This window comes from Sphaerodactylus townsendi, linkage group LG09 (assembly GCF_021028975.2).
Source record: "Sphaerodactylus townsendi isolate TG3544 linkage group LG09, MPM_Stown_v2.3, whole genome shotgun sequence".
Classification (NCBI taxonomy): Eukaryota; Metazoa; Chordata; class Lepidosauria; order Squamata; family Sphaerodactylidae; genus Sphaerodactylus; species Sphaerodactylus townsendi.
The window spans coordinates 44,186,951-44,205,326 of record NC_059433.1 but is presented as its reverse complement, the minus strand read 5'-3'; the positions used below and the strand labels follow the sequence as shown (position 1 = coordinate 44,205,326).

Below are 18,376 nucleotides of genomic sequence, written 5' to 3'. Positions count from 1 at the left end.
CCCTGTGTTTAACAAGTTGAGCTATAAGCCTGGAAAGTCACATTTTATCAAGTCACATTTTATCAATGCAATTCTAAGCCAAGTCAACCCCTTTTAAATCTACTGAAGTCAATAGAAAGGTGTAGCCCTGCGTAGCGCTGTACTATGAAAGGCCTCAAATTAGTCATTATTTCTCAGGCTTTGGCCCATGTACCCTCAATCCAGTAGGCACACCCCAGTGAAACATTTGTGTTCATATTTGGAAGATAGATAATGGCTGGTGAGATATTTCTAACATGCCGAACAACATGCCTGCTATTCACAGGGTTTGCAGTGGAGACAGAATCAAGCAGAGATTAGTGTAGATTGAAGAGGAAAGTTCCATTTTCCTTGATGAGTGCTGCATTCAAGAATAAAGTGGAGGTTACTACAACCAAAATGGCATGAGAGGATTAGGTAAGTGAAATCATTGCTGGGGAAAAAATGTGATCCACTATTAGAGTAATGAGCAAGCAAACAAGACAGAGACAGCATGGTGAAATAAAAGTGTTTCATTTATTTGTGAAGACTAAGGAGGGTGAATAGTATTTCACTGACATTCATGTGTATTAATATCATGGCAATTTGTCTGTTTAAACATCCAGTTTCTAACACTATTCTACAATACACTCAGTAGATACCAGATTACCAGTACGGTCAAATCTAAATTCCCAGTGAGGAAAAAATTCCCACTCAGCCAAGATTATTACTTATCCTTTCACTCCCTTCACTGATGATTTTAATTAAATGATTTTTTTTTCAAAGACTGCTTGTGATTTATGAACACTTGGACTTGGGAAAACAGCCAACCTGTGGTTACCATGTGCACTCATCAGCTAGTTGGTGTGATTAAACATATGATAAAAGAAGGATTAGAAAAACATGTGTCAGAAAAAGGGACGATTGTAAACAGTTTTTGCTAAGTATAAGTAAGTCACAGTGTCTCTAATGAAGTGAGTGGAAGGATCCAGATCTACCCCAAACATAGGAAAACACTTTACACACATATATCATCAATCCAGGTAGAACTCTAGCTTCAGGGTTTTAGCTTCAGGGTTTCTTTTTCTTATCTCCTTTGCCAGCATCTGGCTGTGATATCTCATTCCCTTCCCCTTCGGGTATGAACACACTTACAGTGAAATCACTTGTCTCTGTGCCGTATTTGTTTTTCACTACAAGGCTGTATCTCCCTGAATCAGCTGTACTGACACTGGTGATGGTGAAGCAGGCATGCTTTCCAGATTCAAATTTCAGGATGACGTGGTCATCTCCCATCAGAAGCCTTTCATTTTTCAGCCATGAAACCTCTGGTACAGGATTTCCCCAGATACTGCATGTAAGATTAAGCGCCTGCGGAAGTCCACAACAAAAGAGTATCAGTAGCAGCTATAAATAAATGCCCTCAACATTTATGCTCCCTAAAAATGTTGTCTGCTTTGCTTCTGTAACAAAACTGATGCATATAAATGGTCAAAATATACAATACATGAATCTAACTTTATGTAAAGAATGAAGATATGCAGTCCTAAACCTTGGCCCTTTAACCTCAGTGAATTAAGGCGGCTACAATTCTGCTTAGGATGGCACTGTAAAGAAATTTGTTATAAATTGTTATTAAAATCCTTCAATGTTTTATTCAAGCCAACCACAAAGTGCAGACTTGTTTTAAAATGAAATAGGATGTGAAGATTATTTCTAAATATGGTCCTTTTGATAGATCTATTTATGTGTCACATTTATTTGAATTGCTGTTTATGTTCTTTTTGTATGTCCATTTATGTGACTTTTTGTCTTAAAATATCATCATTCCTGTGATATTTTAGCTCCTGGAATATTTCAATCCCATAGTGAAATTCTAAACAATTGTATTAATCCATTGAGGCCAGTCAGTGTGGAAGGGTGAAATTCTGCCCAAGATTGCAGTGTTATGTACATTAGTGTTATATATTAGCCTTTCTTTCTGGCAGTGTATTTGTACATTTTCAGGGGGGAAAAGGCAGAGAGTTTAAGGAAGTAATTCAGTATCCAGGAAGAACTGAAACAAAAGTTTAGGCAGTCTGTATCATCAGTTGAATCTGGACTGTCTAATGAGTTGTCAGGACTGGGAAGCAAAACTGAAGTATGGAAGTCTCCCAGGAGGGCTCCAGTGTCTGGTGCCTAGATATTAGTAATAATTTACATAATCTTACTGTATCCATTTAAAGAGAGACTCATGATGGATATCTTTAATAAAATAATTATTTAACATGGTTGTATATAATAAATAACAATCATTGGGTTTAAAACATTTTTTTTACTTCCATATCAGGGCGACAAAAATGACTGCCACCTAAAGCTAAACAAAAAATAACGTGATATTAAAGAATGTATATAACCTGAAATTATATGTATTGTCCAGGCTCGGCCGCAGCGCCTGGACTTGCCCCGCTGGGTCACGCATGGGCTGGCACCGCGGGAGATGGGAAGGCTGCAGAGGAGCCTCTTGCAGGGACGGTGGAGGCGTTAGAGGCCTTGTTCAAAGAGGAAGGCAGGGCCCACCCGCCCACAGCTGAGCCAGATGTAGGAAATGGGCTAGAGAAGCAGCTTAGACCAGGCAGGGCCTGCTTGCCTACAGCTGAGGCGGATTTGGGAGATGGGCTGGGGAAGCAGCTGGGACAAGGGAGAGAAATGAGAGGGCAGAAGGGATATCAGGAAATGGGAAAGGGAGAGTCAGGAGCTGCCACAGCAGCAGGGAATGTGGGCGGTGGTGTGAACAGACAAGGGAAAGGGACAGCTCACTGGTGGGAAGTGGGAAGGAAGAAAGAGGACCCTGGAGCCCAGACCCCCTACCAGAACCTAGAGCACAGTTTAGGCTGGTCCCATCCCTGTGCAGTAACAGGGTGGGAGTCTTTCACACAGTCTGGGAACACCTCTCCATGTGAGGCAACAGGGGAGAGCCAAACCCCGGGAAACTCCTCTCCCTGTGAAGCAACAAGGGAGAGAGAGAGGGGGAGGGTGCGAACTCTCAAGTCAGCCAGGGGAAGGAAGACGGAAAGACCTGCTAAGAGGGGGGCGTTGGCTGTGCGGGGAAGGCCAGGAGGTACACTCATGCAGGGGCCCTGTGGGCCAAGGGGACGAAACACCGTCTGGGGAATCCAACCCCCAAGTCAGGGAAGGAGGGACGGCACACTCGCCTGAGGACACTGGGCAGCTAGGGGAAACGCCACATTTATATAATCTGATATTAAAGAATGTATGTTCAATCGAGCTCACTAGAATGCCTAAGTGGTTTTCAAAATGTCCTTAAAACCAGCACACTTAATTACTTTGCTTTCAATCTGAAATCAGTAATATTTTGAGGGACAATTTCTAATCTTCACTAATCTTATGTGCCAGTAAGAACAAAATGTGGTTTGCGCCTTCAGACTGGCAGGTCTTATCAATGACAACGGTGGTTATATAATAATATATATGCTACTAGTAATGAATCCTGTTGGGCAAAAATTACAATGGGCTCTAGAAAACTAATACTCCCACAGAAAAGGATGTGGACAGGGCATACCTATAGGAAATGGCACTTGGCACAAACACTGAGATTGCGCCCCCCCCCCCCCCCAAAAAAAATTCCAGCTTTGCCAAGGAGTTACAGCAGGATGCCTGTGAAGATGGGGAGAGTTCTTTCTATATCCATAGGCACTTCCCTCCCCCAAAGTGGGGGATCATCAGGGTGCCTGCAAATCTGGTTCTACCCTACCCCAGCTTCTACTCTCTCTTTTTGACCACCTACCCTAGCTCACTCCTCCTCTTTCTGCTCCCCCCAGCATTCATTCTCTTTCTGCTCCTATTCCAACTCTCTATCTTTTCCCCCAGTGCAATTCTTTGTAGCTTGCCTGAAGTGCTGCAGGTAGGTGTGATAAGGCCTCTCCCCCCACCCACAGCCCCACTCTCACTGCCTCAGCTTGAGCCATTCTAGGTGCAGTGAGGCCTTCCCATTCAGTCCTGATCGCTGGCTCACTGCCAGGAGCGTAGGTGCATAAAACTGCAACCAGATCAAAAAGTAACATTTTCCCACCCAACCACTCCCAACATCGAGCCCTTCGGGGATGAGGAGGCCTATAAATTTAATAAATAAATAAATAAAAATATTTGCAGAGTTTCCTCCATTCCCCACACAAAACCTCTGTGGTTTCTTAAAATTTAGCTTCTTTTCCTTCCAGTTGAATGGCGCTGAGTCCAGCAAGAGACTGGGGCACTCCTTCCCTGGGCTTGTCCCCACCCGCAGTCTCTTGCTGGGCTCAGGGTGCTTGGAGGAAAGTAAGCTGAATTTTAAAGGAATGGTTTCTTTAAAATTCAGCTTACTTTCCTTCTAGTTGAGTAGCAAGAGACTGGGGTGGGGACAATGCCAGAGAAGACATGCTCCTTCCCTGGCCTTGCCCCCGTCTCCAGTCTTTTGCCAGGCCCGGTACCACTTAGGTAGAAGGAAAATAAGCTAAATTTTAAAGGAATCACAGTGGTGTTTGCAAGAATGACAGCAGGGGAGGCAGTGGCTAGGGTGCCCCAGGCACCTCATTACACCCCTGCTCACTGCTGATGTATTACTCAAGAGTGGGCTCAGGCAAGAAATAGGACAGCCATGTGAGGACTCCTACTGAACAGCTGGCTCAGCCATGGAATAAGACAGCCCTGCAAGGACCCCAGAGCTTTAAGAAGTATTACCAACTGAGTGAAAAGAAGTCTGGGAGTTGTAGTCCCATCAGCTTCTTGGTACATGAGAAATGGCACCCTCTGGACTACATCTCCAGAGTCCTTCATTTTTTCTGATTTGTCATTAGGAACGTGCTGCTTAATTATATAGTAAGATAGCTGCCCCTTCTCGATGCCCATGTACCATCTGCTGGTCCCCTCCCAGGGTTGGGACCAGGCGCCACCTACCAAGTGGCAGATGGGTCATACTGCTGCTATTTTAATTAATGGATTCCATGGTTTTTAATGATTGTTCGATTGTCTTTGTGCACTGGGTTTTATTGTTTTATTCTTTTGTTTACATGTACGCTGCTCTGAGCCCTTCGGGGGTAGAGAGATTAAGAAATAGAATTAACAACAACAACAACGGCCATATATTGGTGCTTGTGTTACACAGTGATGACTGATCAGATAACCGTGTCATGAAAATGGCTTTACTCTGGGGTGGGAAAAGTATAGGTTCATTTAGAAAAGGGCAGCATTTCAACCTGAACTTTTAACAGGCTCCTGGAAAATGTGCTTCTAATTTTCTAACTGAATAAAAGCCGACTGTACTCTTGAATGCCAAAAGTCAGGCTGGAGTGAATTTTATTATGTCACTTATAGAGGACTGAGAACACTGTTTCATTGTGTAAGTGTTGGCATAATTTGAATGAGACTAGCAAAGTCATGCACTTATACAGAAACACAAAGTGCTGAAAAAGGAAGTATGAGATAAACATGAGGCAAGACCAGAGCACTGCTTCCCCTGGTTCTGTTTCAGAGCCATTCTCAGTGAGCTGAGCACCTATTACAAGAGCTGCACCAGATTGGATGAATACAGGTGCTTTACAAGCTGGTGTGCTTCTCATCTCCACTGCTTGTACAGTAATGACTCAGAGTTATCCTTAGCTCTGTGTGATTCTCGGATTGTAATGCAGGCTCTAGATTCAAGGCAAACTCTTTAATTCATAATGGGTATGTATAGCAAGAGGATGTGCTTGTATTACAGGAGAAGTTACAGTTACCCACTCAGCAGGTTTTCTCAAAAGTTCTGCTTTCCCATCTATCTCACTGTGCCTCAGTCTCAACCTTGTTTCTCACAGATCAGCAGCAGTGGGCAATGGTCCCAGAATGGCAACAGGAAGTGAATGTTTACAGAAAATATTTAGAATGTAAGGAGTAGGAACATCTGTTGAGGACAGGACCATCCAGACTGCAATACTACTTCCAGTACAGTTGAAGGTTTATTTGCAGCTGAAACCAGAAAGAGCTGTATATGCTTTGTGGAAGTAATTTTTTAAAATGTCAGATTAAATAGCATGAAAGAGTGCTAAACTGTGGCTTGTATTTTCATTATTGTTCAAAATTGTTATTGGTAGTAAGAACTAAAATGCTGAACTGGGCTAGAACTTGGCACTCGTAGTTGGTTAGAATAAAAATTAAGTTAATGTACATGATGTTGGAAGTACTAGGAAATCTGTTCTATGCCCAGTAATTATCTAGGGTTGGATTCCAACCAACAAGATCCTCACTGAGGCAAGAGCAGGCAAGTTTTTGCTGATCCTGTCCCTCTCCCATAGCAGCCCTAACTTTGAAATTCTCAGTGAAATGATAGGATACTCTCCAATCTGTTTAATACTGAAGTGTCAACCTCACTGACAATGTATGGCTAAATCAACATTATCATGAGATTTTTTTAATTTTAAAAGGAGTCATGTAGCACCTCTAAAGTACTTCTAAAGAGTAACAGATATATTGTGTCATAAACTTTCATGGACTAGAGTTCATGTAAGGAACCCTCATGGGTTTCCTCAGTAAATATTATACACTTGCATGGGTTTAGAGAAAAAACTGTATAAACAGTAGAACAAAAAGAGAGAAATACAAAATTTCAGTCTGTGAAAGTTCTATGCAAATAAACGAAACTACCACATTGTAAGTTTGCCTTGAGGGTGCATTTGATGTGTCTGAAGTGAGCTTCAGTTCATAAAAAGTTCTGCTTCAATATATACATTGTACAAGCTATTATAAGACTACTGTTCATTTTTTCCTGAAACAGATTCATACAGCTAATTCTGTGGATAAATCTGAAATTAGGGACACCTTCTCTGTTAAATCTCCCAAGACTTGCCATCACTTAAAGTTTACATGTGTCACCAACAGTTTTGAGGGGGGTGGGGTGAAAAGCAGGTTGATGAAATGGTGAAGTTTGTTTATGCCATTGGACACAGATGGGCTCACAAAACCATTGTCCAGTGGGCTTTAGCAGACAACTTCATGTTGGTTTGTGGCCACCTTCCACAGATCTAGTGGAACATGTGAGTATAGCCTAAATACAGAACACCAGTCTGTCTTGTACAGCAAAATGGATTCTCCAGATGGTGGATGAATAGAGAGCTGTCTCACTATAGAAACTAAAGCCTTTAAATAATCCTGAAGCTTTTCCTTCCTTGAGAGGCACAGAGACAGCAAAAGTGCTGTTTTCAGACTATTGCTCCATTTAACTGTTCATTTACTGTACCTTGCCTTCCTGGATAGTAACAACATCGGGCAGACCTCCAAGCACCCGGGCACGATCTGAAAACACAATAGGATTTTTTAAAATTATTGTTTTCAAAGTAAGTTCTGGCCCAAATTTCATTACCCTTCTGAAGACTATTGTATTAATTTTGTACAAGCTGCCAGTGACCCAAAGCAAACTGAGAATGACACCCAATATTTCCAGTCCACTTTACTGGAATTAATTTAATTTCCCCCACTTTTTCATTGTTAGTATTGGACTTCCAGTCATTATCAGACTTCCAGTGTAAGATGTATGCTGCAAAATCCACACTTAAAGTCAGGATGCAGATCCTATGCTTCTTAACATAACAGCTAGCAACACTGTAAATGAAGTCTGTGGTTAAAAGAATTGTTGAAGTACACCCTGTTAGAACAGTTATTCATCACTGGTTATCTTGGAACACACAGAGAACTACAGGGGGTTCCAGCCAAACAGATCACTTCGTTGGGTGTTTTCACAGTAACAGTTACTAACATCTTGATGGATGGTATTACACACTTTCCTTAGTTAATTCCTTGAGGCCGTCGTTTTCCCTGACTATGGCATCTGATAGTTTTCTGCCAACTTTAATATATATAAATATCAACAGTTGCTTTAATACAATAGGGTTATATAAACCTATAGAGATATAGCGACTTTTGAAAGTTGACAAAAAGCCCTCCAGTGGAATAATGCAGAGAAATAATGGGATGAATCTAACAGTGCTCCAAGTAGCTTTGTTCCAATCTGCGTTTGGAAGCTGAGCAAATCAATGATGTGGATGCAGCCTCACTGCTGTAGTCATTTCCTCAAAGTTATGCATTTCCTCACTGCTGTAGTCATTCACAGAAAGTCAGGGAGAAATTTATAACTTGGAGCTCCAACCAGAGGTGGGGGAGAAAGGGCTTGGGGGAGCAGAATAGCCTTGCACCAGCACATTTGCCTTCTCTGGGGCACTTACCAGATGGCGGCAGATGTGCCAGCAGATAGCTGCTCCCCAACTCTGCGGCAGCAAAACCTGGAAGTCCAGGTCACTGCAAGGCTGTGATGGTGTCCCAATCAGACACCAATGTGGGGGTGCGATGGGCTGAGACGTTCCTGGGGTGGAGCCAGTGTTAGTTGGCTTCCTCCCAGAGGGGTGGTGTTTAAGACCTATGGAGGGACAGGATTTTTATTTCACATTTTTCACTCCCCACAATATTGGGAAGCCCTCTTGGAGGTGGCAGGAGGCACTGCAGCAGCACTGCATCCCATTGCCAAAGGCTGTGGATGGAGCTGTTAGTGACATCGATACAGTTTGTCTCCCTATATATTATGGTACCCATAAATTGGTTGCACAGGATGTTGCACAAGCAGAAAAAAAAATGAGGATACAATAAGCTTGACATAACATAAGTGGCTACCAGGGTCTTTTTCTTGCATTTCTGTTGGATAGCAAGAAGCTGCCTTTGCAGGTTTGCAATTTCTTTCTGACAAATAACGCTTCAAAACATGTTATCCTTGTTTGCCTGTTCTTCCTTCCTCTGATTAATTTTGTATTCTCTAAAAAGCATTTTCTAAAAAAAAATTCTACAAATCAATCTATCACTCAGAAAATTGAGTGCTTTAAACACAACATCCTATTGATGATATAAATATTAATACAGAAGAGTTTGCTTACTTTTCTCTGCAATTGCAGCTGCTCTGTAATTTAAAAAGACAAAGAAAACTCACTTTTATTTCAGTTGTTTTGACATGTATTCAATTAGTTTGAGATGCATAATGACATTTTTGGTCACTCTCTTTCTATGGAAACTAAGCATCCAATTAATGTTAAAGCAGATTTCCAAATAAATAAAAGAGTGGGCTCAGTACAGCCTAAAATCATACTAATATAAGCTATATAATTATTACATTTCTACAGCATAAGCCCCATTATCTTATTTAAATGGCACCTTTCATGAATTGTACTTACTTTAACCGTTGGAATTCAGCAAAGGCCTCATCATATGCTTTTTTTAAAAAGAAAAGATTGGTATTAATACAAAAACAATTCATTAAATTTTTTTAAATTAGATTTTTTCTAAGTTAGAATAGATTTTTTAAAACTCTGTTCTGTTGTACAAAGCAGAGAATATCTCACAGCCACCTTGTAATCCATTGCACTTGGTAAATGGGATTCATCACCTTCTGACATTAAATTCTAAGAAAGGATAGAATAATGTTTCCCCTCTAATGTGACAGTACAACTGCAATAATAATTCAATGGAGTTGAGGACTGTTGAAAAGCAAGTATAATGGTGGCATGGATGGTTCAGAAATTTCTCTCTAACTAGAAAAAGTGAGAATAACCCCCCAGAAATTGAGTAAATTTGTGTGGGAACTCTGGGTTGAATCCAACCAGCTTTTCAGCTGTTGACCCCAAAAAATATGTCAGGGATCATGGGACCTGCATTGGCCAAAAGGTAGGTACTGTAGTTAGGAGGGGAATTGGATGAGATTGATCTAAAAAGTAGGTTGGACCCAACCAACTGATGGTATTGTCTAAATCCTATGCACACTTACTGGGAAATACATCCCCTTGAACAGTGGGACTTCCTTTTGAATAAATATAACCACACAGTTGATTGATCTGCAAGGAATGTCTTGACTGTAATAATCCAAATATTGGGAATTATGTTTCAAGCATGTCTTATGCCAACAGTCTGCAAGCGCTGGAATCTTCAGCCTCCCACTAGTCCACACTGCTGATAGAACTAATGAGAAATGAGATAATGTGCTCTTTTGGGACACAATAATGTGTCTGGTGAAAAAGGCACTTGCATTTTTGAAGATGACTTGACTGGGCACAAACGCAAACAATAGGCAGAAGGAGAATCTATCATATTAATGCAATTTAAAACTTTAAATCCTAACCATTTGCACTATCAAGTCTCACTCTAGAGCCAGAATAACGTTTATGCTGTAATGCTAAAAAGGTCTTGGTTTTTGATACTCTGCCAGCATTATGGTCAATACACCTTATCATAAGAAATTTTTCTAGTAAAGAACATCTTAGATTAAACTATAAATTCCCTCCCCTATTTTTTTCTCTCTGGCAGCCCAATCCAGAGGGGGGGGGGAAATCCCCTCTCAGTGCTGGCATGAGTACCCATTCTACCAGCACAGGGGACAAATGCGCAGGTGGAGGGCCAAATTACCCAGGCGGCTGGGTGCTGTGGAGCTCCATGTCACTTGACCCAGAAGCACCCTCAGTTGCCCAGATCCATTGTGCTGGTGTGGCCAGGGGCATTCTGGCAGTAATCTCCTTCCATAAAAGTTGTCATCCTTGTGGAAATAAAGCATATGTGTCTCCCAGCTACAAGCTTCATAGTCTCATATGCTTTCAAAATCCCCAAGTGGGGATCACTGCATGATGACCCAGCCTATTTTGAACTACAGAATGGGGAGTCAGTGAACTTTTATTCTTGGTTGTTGGGAGTTCCATTGAGAATCATTCAACCAGAAAGGTAAAATATATTTCTTCATCAGAAAATGGTTATACTGAGGGAGTTTTTACCTTGGCCAGAAAGATCCACCACTTTTGTGTGTCCTGTTTTACCATCAAAGAGCTCCATGATATATTTGCCTTTGTCATTTGGGGTTGGCTCATTGATCTGCAACCAGATTTGTTCCCCAGTGACTCCAGTCTTCACTCTTTCTGTATACTTAATTTTGGCTTCACTGAGAAGAAAAAAGCAACATTTTTATTTTGATAATATAAACACTATGAGGTAATTTGGCCTCTCTATTGTACATAGATTGGGAAATGTCTTAAATCACTCTAAAAGCATTACACCAAAGGTATAAGAAACCTTATTTTTTCTTGTGCAGACACATTCTGGATATTTGAAATGGTGGGTCAGGACAGGACAGAATAAGCAACCTTTGATGTTGATAACAGTATGTCAGCACTGTTACAGAGCTTCTTACTATAGATAACGTTTCTATTTTAGTCCTAGCGCATTCTCCAAGAGACAATGCCATATGCTTCAAGAGTTTTTCCAGGACTACTTCAAAGGATAATTTTCAGCCTACAGCAGCCCACCTGTCAAATTTGAACCTCAGCACACTTTCTTCCTTCAGAAGTCTATCTATGCAGAAACAGGAATGATGATTAAATGGGAGATTTTACATTACATCAATGGTATTGATCCTGTGCCTGAAACAAACAGAAGCATGAAGGCTGCCAACAATGCAGGCCATGCCTAAATACCTCTATGCATCTTACAGCAGGAACTAGCAGAGAGAATGTCTGTTGGACTTCCAGCACTATACAGCATTATGCAAATGAGTTCATTGTGATCAGCCAATCTAAATCCAGCCTGGAGAGATGTATTAGTGTGGGTATGTCCTGCACTTAACTATGTATGGAATTCCCTTGCTGAGTGCCAAGAGTTCATTCACTTACTTGTGCAACCAGCTCACTCTCAGATCTTCCAAGTAGTAGTTAACAAAGGAATATAATCTGATGCCCTCTTCTGTGCTCTGGATTTTCAGTTCTGTTGCAGATAGAGCTGGAAACATAACACATGTTGTTTTTATAACTTTATAGTCCTACGTGGAGAGGCACAAATGAGTCATTCATCAGGAGGGGGACTTAAATACTCACCAATCACTTTGCATACTTCTGTCATCAAATCTGCAAAAGCTGTAGGGGAAAAAAATCCTGAGACTGAGCCTCACAGTTTCCAGATCAGATGTGTCTGGTGATGACTGAATATAGCCCTCGAATTCCCAGACTAATCTGGCACTTCCTGCCAATTCTTTTTTAAATTACTTTTTAAAGAGTTCTAACAAGCTTTCTCAAGGAGTTTGTATGCATCCTCTCTGGTTTTATTGGCCTTTGATTATTGGTGTTAACCAAACCAAAAGAGTATCCCTATACTATAGAGAGGAAAACTGCACCATTGATGTGAGATCAGTTATGTCAATGAATTATACTTGGAGTCTTTTGTTAAGAAATGTTGACCCTTTCTGTTAGAAAAATAATCCATCTTTTCTTAGGAATATACCACTAGAAAAGGCAGCACATAATATGAGTGTTTTTTTATTTATTACTTAGAAATAATGCTATTCCGCACAGCTGCAAAGTGTATTGAAAGTGTATTGAAAGTGCATTATTCTGCATGTGCAGAAAAGGCCAAGAGGAGAAACTTTGAATTGTATCACTGTTGGTGCAGCATAAAGTTCATGTAGGTCAGTGTGCTTACCTGCTTCCACAAGCTTCAATATGCTCTTGTCCTTTCCCCTGTCATCTTTCAATATTACTTCATAAATACCAGCATCTTTCTTTGAAAACTGTGAATAAAACAAACTAACAGCACCAGAGAAAGCATTCTGAATACTGCATGTGTAACTTATGAAGATAATGGAAAAGAACTAGGGAGAAGAAGCATTGCCAGCTGTGAAACATCATTGCTGATGATGGCTTTTTCACCTTCCTGTCCCAAACACTTTATAAAACTTGAGTGTGGACAAAAGCATGAGCCAAAAAGAAAGAGGCAATGACTCTTAGTCAGTAGCCTGCAGTCTTCCATCAAACTAGCTGATGAGTCTAGGACCAGTCTGAGATGCATTTATTTGTTTTACTTTGTTTGCTGTGCATTTTATTATGTATTTTTGTGTTGTAAATCACTATAGGTTTCACCAGTAGTTCCAGTTCTACAAGATACAGCATGTTGTGCTTATCCTGAAAACAAAATCCTGTAAAGTAGATTTGTTTCTATGCAACAAATGAGCAATAACGCTGCACTTGCTGTACTTTATTTATAGACCTGGGTGGGTTACAACATGCATAAATGCAGTCAGATAGCCTAAGAGATCCAGTGGAAAATGAAATAAAAAATGCAATAAGAGCAAGATGATATATACAATCAATAGTGCACTAAGCTACAATCCCATTCCCTTATGAAAGTGATTTAAAGTGAATGGCATCTACATGCATGTGTAGATGCCAGTGTTTGCCTGACTTGGGACACAACTTCCATTTCTCATAGTATACTATATTTCTTGACACCTGACATTTTCCCCAGGTCTGCTGTTCATTATGTACCATAGTTACAACAACTGAAGATGGCAGTACCAGCTTGAAATAAAAGTCAGGGACATTTCTATGTGTCTTCTGAATATCTGTTAAAAACTGAGTTAACAACAGGTGTAAAGACAATTAACATAGCCAGAAAACTGGCACCTTGGTTTTCTGTTGTAGCACTGCTTTGTCCAGTTTAAGTACCCAACCCCATATCTGCAAAATTTGGTATAATATGTGTGACATAAATCACTTGCATATTCATTTTCCTAGTGCATTTTTCCTGAATATATGGACCTGGTCTAGGGGCCTTCTTTAGACAGGTTATGTGTAATGTCACATAGGTAGAGATGAGCACCAGATTTCTGTGTGTCTGTTTACAGTGGGCTACAGAGAACCAACTTGATGCACTGAAAATTTGACTGTGGTATGTGGGAGAAAATCAGTATATAAATAAACAAACATACCACCTGGGTAGGTGGGAAACAAACTGGCAGAAGAAGGTTTAAGCACCTTCCTCACACCCATTCACACACACACCCTCCTCTTCACAGAAAACTGGGTCATCCCAGGCACAGTTTGCAAAGTAGCTGCTAGGCTTTGAAGATACTGAGCTGGTGGAGACAGGAAACACCATTCTCTCCTACTCAAAGCAAACCATCTTCCTAGCCCTGACTTTCCACCAGTGTTTATACGCATAGTGTGATAAATAAATGATTGATCATTACATCAAACATGGTTGGGAAATTTTAATTTGCGAAAAAGACCTCCTTTTGGAAAATTTATTACATCTGAAGAGGCTCTTGACCTCTGTGGAGATAATCATTAAAGAAGGAAAGTTCACTTACCTCTGTTATCAGCAGAGTACATACACCATCCTTAAAATCATGCTGTTCATCAACCATTATCTCTCTTTCATCTTTGTACCAGACAATATGTGTTTCCTTCTTAATATTAGCCACCTAAAGTTAAAGTTAAAGATATTCCTGTCATGTGTATAAATGTTATCAGCAGTCAGTAGTTATTTGGGTAGCTGGGGAGAGCAAAGCCCCATTCAGTTATGGAAGTGAGTGGCCATAATTTGCTTGCTAAATCTGTCCTCAGCCTTTCTACTTGAAGCAGTCAAAACATTCTGCATGGCCCCTTCCGCACACACAAAATAATGCGTTTTCAAACCACTTTCACAACTGTTTGCAAGTGGATTTTGCTATTCCGCACAGTTTCAAAGAGCACTGAAAGCAGTTTGAAAGTGCATTATTCTGCATGTGCGGAATGAGCCCATGTAAAGGGGAAGAATGCCCCACCAGCTCATTTCACAGTGAACAGTTACACTGTAATACTGACAAACATATTCCATTGAAAGGTAGTTTTCTGTCCTCTCTTTACATCTTTCACTTGGATGAATTGCCACGTTATTTCAATGACTAGAGGCACATTTGTTAAGAAGTGATGAATTGATAACTGTGAGCATCAATAACAGTGGGGGTGTGAAACATACCTGCCCCAATATATGAGGCTCCATAGTAGCCGCTGGTTGCTACCACTCTGTACTTGTGATTTAGTGTACTAAAATTCTAGCTCTTACCTTGCACTTCAGTAACACGTTGCATTCTGGGGTAACTTCCCATCCCAGGTATTCAACAAAATGTGGTCCTGTTTGAAATGATTTGTAAAAGAAATCACTCAGAAATTAGGAGATACAAAAGATCAAGTGACTTTTTAACTGTAAATGTTAATTTTCTCTTTTTATACCCCTGATTAAGGGTCAGCAACCCTTCTTTTAAGCTACTTCCAAGGAATGAAAAAATTCTGAAGCTACTCCCCAGCCCCCACTCTGGCACGTTACCAGGTTTGTTCTGTCCTAGAAACAGAACATGGACTAGGGAGAGCACCAGATATGAAGCTATCAGTTAAACAGCACTGAGGAAAAAAAACCCTACGGCACAGAAGATTTTTTTTTAAAGTCTACAGCACATCTTTTTGTGTTCTTTCCTGTGATCTTGTCTAAAGTACCCACAAGCTACTTTGCAGGGGCTGAACACACGGACTAGCTGTTAGAGACCCTGCCCTAGATTTTGGTTTTGGTGTTGAATGAAAAAACGGGTTTCACTACACAACTGACATATATTGCTATAGTTCTCTCCCACTGAATGACGTTATATATATTATATATTACCTTGTTTCCTGAACCACTCTTGCCTCTGGAATTCTGCTGCTGTCTGTAACTTCTGGAACACTAATGATTTAAAAAACACACACAGAGAGATCAAACTACATCTCTCTTTGAAGGGCAACTGCATTTCTATAAAGCCAAAATATATGCCCCAGTATAGCTGAGGAGATCCAGTGCTTCAGTACATTTCTGAATGGTTATTTCTTGCTAGATTAGGAAACAGGATGCAAAGCAAACCAGACACATATTACACCGTTTTCACACCTCTGTTTTTAGCCCATGCGGAATCCGCCATAGTGTTGCTTTTAGTGGAATACATGCTCTCATACATAATCTGGTGTATCTTAATCACATGCAAATATATTTTCAAACTGTAATCAGAGCTGGAATGGGATTCATTCAGAGGTGGGATCCAGCAGGTTCCCACAGGTTCCCGAGAGTAGGTTACTAATTATTTGTGCGTGCCGAGAGGGGGTTACTAATTGGTGATTTTGCCACGTGATTTTTGCCTTAGTTATGCCCCTCCTCTCAGCAGTAGCGCGCAGAACTTGAAGCAGTCTAGCAGGAGGTGCACTGGCGTGAGTGGCAGCCTGCGCCTGCATGCATTTGTTTCCCGCCCAAGGACCGGCGCAGCGGCTGCGTCCTTGCCACAGCCCTGCCCAGGAATGCCCCACCCCTGGAATGCCCAGCCATGTCCCCGTCGTGCCCCGCCCAGCCCCATTGGTGCTACGCCACAGTTTGAATCCCACCACCATGGGAACCTGTTACTAAAAGTTTTGGATCCCACCACTGGATTCAATGCAGATTGTTAATATGACAAAACATAATCCTGAACAGTGCAAAACTTAAGAGTCATTACCATATTTAATCTGGGTTGTCAGTTCTGATATGTATTAAACATACTTGTGACATGGCAAGATTAAGACAGTCAGCAGAGCCAACTAGATGGCTGCAGAATCAGCCAGAATTAGCCTGCACCAGAACTGGCAGTGGAACACAATTGGAGAGTTAGGCCCTTTCCACATGGGCCAAAAACAGCGCCCTAGGGACGTGCGTAAAAACGCTCTCTCCTAGTGCGTATGCGCCGAAGCATTGCTGTTGCTTCCTCGAAACAGCAGCTTCCAAAACGCTGCTCAGCCGCGAACGGCAGCAGCTGGAAGGCTCCATTGTCTCCTCGCAAGACAGTCCCCTCAGCAAGCTATCTTCGTCTCCTGGCTTCCAGCTCATTGCAGAGGCCAGGGGACACGCCCCCCTGGCCTGCGACTCCAGAGCCGTCACTCCAGCCTGTGGGGGCATGTCCCCTGGCCTCTGCGATGAGCCGGAGGCCAGGGGACGAGGTAAGCTTGCAGGGACGGTGCAGCCTGTGCGAAGGCTGCGCTGCTGCCCTCCCGGTACTGTCCATGCGAACGGTCCCGGGGGTGTGTGTTGGCGTTGTTTACACCGACACCCCCCCGCACCATTGTGGTGCAGAAAGGGCCATCGTGTAAAGAAAATATTACAGAAATAGAGGAAAGCAAGCAGGCAGTGGCAAACAAGCCAGAAGGTAGCTCTGATTCTCAGAGAAAGAGCAGAAGCTGACCAGTTCAGGGTCCTCGCTCCTTTTGATAATATATAATGCAAGCACTCAATAAGAATAATGGAAATATTCATTGGACTTACTAAGCATACTAAGAATACAATCATTAGTCCATCATTTGGGAGGGAAACGCAGTGTGCAAGCCAAAGTACTCAGCATTAAGAGACACTTGACAAATTTCTTGTTATAAAACAAGCATTAAAAGATCTTACCGTCACCAATAAGAACAAGGCTGGACTGATTGGTGGCCTTTCCATCCTGAAGTTGAAAAGTGTAAGTACCTTCATCCTCATCTTCAAGTCGATCCATTAACATTTCAATTAGACCAGTATTGCGGTCAATCTTCATCGTGTATTTCTTGTAGAACAAACATAAAAGGAAATAGAAGTTTTTTTCCAATCCAGAAGTACAATTTTTCCTAAGATGGCATGACTGCTACGAAAGTACCTCTTCTTAACTTGAAGTGTGCAAGATTTTTCCCTTCTATCTTATTTACTGTGGCTGCATTTTTCCCCAAAGCTGTATAGTTCAAATGTGGTTCTGGAAAGTGTCATCAAACCACAGCCAACTTATGGCAATCCCATAAGATTTTTCAGGCAAGACATGTCAGAGATGGCTTGCATTGCCTGCCCCTGCATAGCAACCCATGGACTTAGTCAATGGTCTCCCATCAAAATACTTACCAGGGCCAACCCTGCTTAGCCTAGGCCATGCAAGACAATAGCTAGTAGCAAGTAATCACTGTTAGACTGCAAAGTGCCATTAGCTTACCTCTCCATTTACAATTTCTTTGTCATTAAACACAAAGTTGACTTTAGAATTGCCAGAAAGTTTCTCAGCCTGCATCCAAAATCGCACCTGTCCCTTCTCCAGAATTTCCACTGCCAACTCTGACTGAAGAGGAATAACTGTAAAAAAAAGTTTCAAAAAGAATCTCTCCTTGGTGTCTTTTACAACAAACAAATGAAGGAGAGGAGAATGATGTAAGGTGCTTTGGTCTCCATTGTGATTAAAGGCAGGATATAAATATAGCTAAAGATGGTGGAGCAGTAAAAGGTAGATAGGTGGGTGGGTGGGTGGGAGGGAGGAAGGGAGGAAGGGAGGAAGGGAGGGAGGAAGGAAGGGAGGGAGGAAGGGAGGGAGGGAGGGAGGGAGGAAGGAAGGAAGGAAGGAAGGAAGGAAGGAAGGAAGGAAGGAAGGAAGGAAGGAAGGAAGGGAGGGAGGAAGGAAGGAAGGAAGGGAAGGAAGGGAGGGAGGGAGGAAGGAAGGAAGGAAGGGAAGGAAGGAAGGAAGGGAAGGGAGGGAGGGAGGAAG

General features: G+C 41.7%; 1 protein-coding gene across 3 annotated transcripts in view; it reads right to left on the bottom strand.

The window, feature by feature from the left end:
- Positions 1 to 515: 515 nt before the first annotated feature.
- Positions 516 to 18,376, bottom strand: part of MYOM1 (myomesin 1) — a 94,020-nt gene continuing 76,159 nt past the window's right edge. For all 3 annotated transcript variants that reach the window (XM_048507908.1, XM_048507909.1, XM_048507910.1), the window contains 13 exons: positions 17,834 to 17,970; positions 17,275 to 17,419; positions 15,490 to 15,549; positions 14,899 to 14,966; positions 14,162 to 14,275; positions 12,496 to 12,583; positions 11,895 to 11,933; positions 11,694 to 11,799; positions 10,803 to 10,966; positions 9,219 to 9,255; positions 8,925 to 8,947; positions 7,244 to 7,299; positions 516 to 1,368 (listed from right to left, as the gene is read on the bottom strand). In XM_048507908.1, the coding sequence (XP_048363865.1) occupies positions 1,069 to 1,368; positions 7,244 to 7,299; positions 8,925 to 8,947; positions 9,219 to 9,255; positions 10,803 to 10,966; positions 11,694 to 11,799; positions 11,895 to 11,933; positions 12,496 to 12,583; positions 14,162 to 14,275; positions 14,899 to 14,966; positions 15,490 to 15,549; positions 17,275 to 17,419; positions 17,834 to 17,970 (1,337 nt within the window). In that variant the 3' untranslated portion in view covers positions 516 to 1,068. The remainder of the gene's footprint in view (positions 1,369 to 7,243; positions 7,300 to 8,924; positions 8,948 to 9,218; positions 9,256 to 10,802; positions 10,967 to 11,693; positions 11,800 to 11,894; positions 11,934 to 12,495; positions 12,584 to 14,161; positions 14,276 to 14,898; positions 14,967 to 15,489; positions 15,550 to 17,274; positions 17,420 to 17,833; positions 17,971 to 18,376) is intronic.